Raw genomic sequence first — 3606 nt, 5'->3', positions numbered from 1 at the left:
GTATATGAGGACCCGGCTCCTGGCTCCGTGGTGACACCGGCCTTGGACGTGGCTGGCCACGAGGGCACACAGAGGGACCCTGCAAAGCAGCCTCAGTGGGGTGGTTTGGGCACGTCCTCATGTGGACCAAAGAGTTTGCAGGAGCTGCTCACAGCCCGTCAGCACGCAGCAGCGGTGTTCGTCCGCTACCGGCAGCCGGCCGAGAGCACCGGGCAGGGTCCAGGGGCCGGGGTGCATTCAGCAAGATGCCTACACTGGCTCCCGCCCCAGCGAGCGATGGCCAGCTGAGGCCAGCGACTCCGGCTCCCAGTCCTTCTGGCCCTCTTGGGGCTGGAGCTGATTCTGACCTGGGGACGGCTGGGCTGGGCTGGCCAAGCATGTTGGTGCAGAGCTGCGGTGACCAGCTTGGTGCATGGTCTCCCTGCAGCCCTCCAGATCACGGGGCCAGGCGCAGACTGGGGCCCGCAGCGGCTGGGCCGGGGCAAGCGCACAGCTTGCTGGGACGTGACTCCTCCGGAGCAAACAGCGCGGTGCTGAGAGCAGGCTGCGCTGGCAAAGCAAACAGCGGGCGAGCTGCCAGGCCGTGTGACGTCAGTGCTGCAGGCAGCGGGGCCCCGGGGGGCCCGGAAGCGGCCAGGCCCTGTCCCTGCAGCCTGCACCCCTTTGTCCTGCACTAGACGAGGAAGGCTCTGCTCCCGGCGCGCCCCGCGCTGCCCCTTCCCCTTGGCGGAGCTGCGGTTGGCAGGAGCTGCTGCAGACGTTTCCTGTTGGCGCTGGGCCTGCAGCTCCGAGCAGCGCAGGGCTCGAGCACCCGCTCCACTTCCTTCCCCCTCCTGAGAGGTGCTGACTCCCTGGGCAGGGACCCGCCGGCCCCGCTGCAGGTCGCAGGCCCCCAGAGCCGGCGCAGCTGGCTGGCGGATGGAGCCCAGCTCCTCCCCACGACACTGGGCCCAGCACAAAGCTCCCATCTCAGCACCCGCCCCGACATCCTGCCCCTGCCCAGCCCAAGGTCTCGGCCAACCCAAGGGCCATTCGGGAGGTGCGTGGGCCCGAGGGGCACGGGGTGGCTGTGCCCTGGCTGGGGCTAGGACACACTCCCTGACGGCCTCTGTGCCCAGGGCACGGTGCCCACCTCCCAGGCTCACACCGTGTCTCCTCTGCCCTTCCAGCGAAGCCCGGCAACTGCCCGGAGATGAAGCCGGGGATCCCCATGCTGGGGCTGTGCCACAACCAGTGCAGCATGGACTCCCACTGCGTCAGCAGCTTCAAGTGCTGCACCAACGGCTGCGGCAGAATGTCCTGCGTGCTGCCGGTCTTCTAAGGTGCATGCGTGGCCCCGGGACACCCTCTTTCCCACCCCACCTGCCTGGCCCCGGGCCCCGGGGTGGAGCAGAGCATGTGTGGGCAAGGCCCCCCCACGGCCATGCCCCAGCTGACCCCACCTGACACCCATGGAGCAGGCTGCTGGGACCCGCACCCTCCCACCGCCCCCTTGCCCGAGCGCCCAGAGCTCCCGCAGTGCGAGGGGTCCCTGCCGATCCCCTGCCCTGCACCCAGCTGCCCCGGGGTCAGCACCAAAGCCTGCTCTCAGCTCTGTGCTCTCTTTGCAGGTGCTGCCTGGACCTGCCAGCCTCCGCCCCGGTGAAGGAAAGCTGCTCCGCTATGGCCCTCCCTGCACGGGGTCCCCGGGTCCCATCCCGGCCGCTGGCGCTTGCTGCGCAGAGCGCCCGTCCTGGCCCCGTCCTGGGCATTCGCTGGAGCCCTGTGCACTCTTGCCAATAAAGCAGCCTCTCCCACAGCCCTGACAGCACCGCCTGCGTCTGCATTTCCTCCTGCTCCGGGGCTGGGCTGGGCCACTGCCTCCTCCGGGATGGCATTGAAGTGTCTGCTCCCGCGTGGGCTGGCTGAGAGCTGGGCCAGCCCTGTGCCTGGGAGACAAGCTGCGGTCCCGGCTCTGGAAAGCAGCCAGCGCAGCCTTGTGTCAGTGCAGTTGCCAATGGGGAAAGGGCAGGAGCCCGGGGCGTGGGTGAGGAGCGGCTGAGACAGACCCACTGACCACTGCCAACAAGCAAGGGGCAGAGGGGCTCTGGCTCGTGGCCCAGGCCGGCAGCCAGCGTAGTCCTGGGGGCTAAAGCAAGCAGGAGCTCTTGGGGCAGGAGGAAGAGCAGACGGGGCGGGGAAGGGTCCCTGCGAGGGGCAGCACGAGTGTCTGCAGGAGGCAGCGCCTGAGCCCGGGCTCGGAGCAAGGGTCACCGAGGCTGCCCGGTGTGGCTTGTCGGAGCCGGCGCTGGTGACGGCTCTCTGCCCCGTTGCCAGGGCCGGCCGGCCCGCAGCATTGTTCTCTGGTTAATGTTTCCTTAGACAGCCCCAGGCAGCCGGTGCCTCCTCCCTCCTCCGGCACAGACGCCCCAGCTGGGCCCTGGCTCCGGCCCCCGTGGCACGGGCTGGCTGTGCCGGGAGCGTCCGGACACCTCCGCAGGGCACTCAGCTCCCCTGACGGAGACGCCGCCCCACCCCGTGGCAGCGCTGGGGGTCGAGTGAGGGGTCGCGGCAGGGAGACGGGCCCACTGCCCCGCTCCCACGCTGTCATGCCACGCACCGCCGGGCACAGGTGGCCACAGCCGTGCCCCGCTGTGCGGCAGCCCGCGCCGGCATCACGGGCGGATGTGCCCATTGTGCAGGGCTCCGGCAGCCTGGGCAGGGGGCAGGATCCGGCTGCCAGCTGGCTCCCGGGACGCGCCCACCCCCCGAGCGAGCGGTCTGGTGTGGGCCCCCCGCGGCTGGCAGGGGGGGAGGCAGGTTGCTCCCAGGCACCGGCTCCCACACCCTCTCTTGCCGTGCAGCGAGCCTCCCCTCCGGCAGCGGGCACCTGCAAGGCCCCCGGCCGCCCCGAGCGCTCTCCAGAGCCGGGGGCCCCGGCGGTGGGCTTGGGCAGGCAAGGCCTGGCCTGCCCGGACCGCCACGTTCGACCCCTCGCGGAGATCACCGCGCAGTCACAGCTGGCGCTGGCTGGAGGCGAAGGGGCTCCGTCCCCTCCCTGCGGCATCTCTGCAATGCGGCCCGGCCCACGCGGGGGTCCCGGGGTGGGGTGCAGCTGGCTGCTCGCGGCGGGTCCCAGCAGGGCCAGGCGGGCTGGGCTCTCAGACATGCTCACACCCATCCACGGGCAGACCCTGCTAGCGGCCAGGACCCCGCAGAGCGGCCAGGGCAAGGGGCTGGTGCCAAGTGGTCGCTGCCCTCGAATGCCGGACTGGGGGAATTTGCACCAGACTGCTTTCACCCAGGGAATGGGTCCTGTGTCCAAGGAGAACGGCCAGACATCGGGTTACGGGTGCCGCCAGCAGAGCCGGGCACGGCCCCACGCCCAGGCCCAGCTGGGAGCCCCCCCGCCACTGCATGACCCGGAGAAGCCCCGGAGCTGTGGGCCACGAGCCCAGCACCTCCCGGGTTTCCCCCAGCCTCCAGCTGCCGGCAGCGCGGAGCTCTCCCACGGCCTGGCCCTCCCGGGGCTGGCACCTGGAGCTGGCATGCTGCAAGGTGGCAGGGCTGCTGTCCACCTACGAGCCGGACCTTCCCCCCGCCTGGGCGAGGGTTTAAATCCCGGGT

General features: G+C 70.9%; 1 protein-coding gene across 4 annotated transcripts in view; it reads left to right on the top strand.

The window, feature by feature from the left end:
* The window catches only part of LOC102371512 (WAP four-disulfide core domain protein 2), a 6289-nt gene extending 4482 nt beyond the window's left edge, over positions 1-1807 (top strand). For all 4 annotated transcript variants that reach the window (XM_025191983.1, XM_025191984.1, XM_025191982.1 and 1 more), the window contains exons 3-4: positions 1170-1322; positions 1611-1807. In XM_025191983.1, the coding sequence (XP_025047768.1) occupies positions 1170-1321 (152 nt within the window). In that variant the 3' untranslated portion in view covers position 1322; positions 1611-1807. The remainder of the gene's footprint in view (positions 1-1169; positions 1323-1610) is intronic.
* The last annotated feature ends 1799 nt before the right edge of the window (positions 1808-3606 follow it).

Source organism: Alligator sinensis, unplaced genomic scaffold (genome assembly GCF_000455745.1).
Source record: "Alligator sinensis unplaced genomic scaffold, ASM45574v1 scaffold1369_1, whole genome shotgun sequence".
Taxonomy (NCBI): domain Eukaryota; kingdom Metazoa; phylum Chordata; order Crocodylia; family Alligatoridae; genus Alligator; species Alligator sinensis.
The sequence above is the reverse complement of the archived record's forward strand: the minus strand, read 5'-3'. Positions and strand labels throughout refer to the sequence as shown.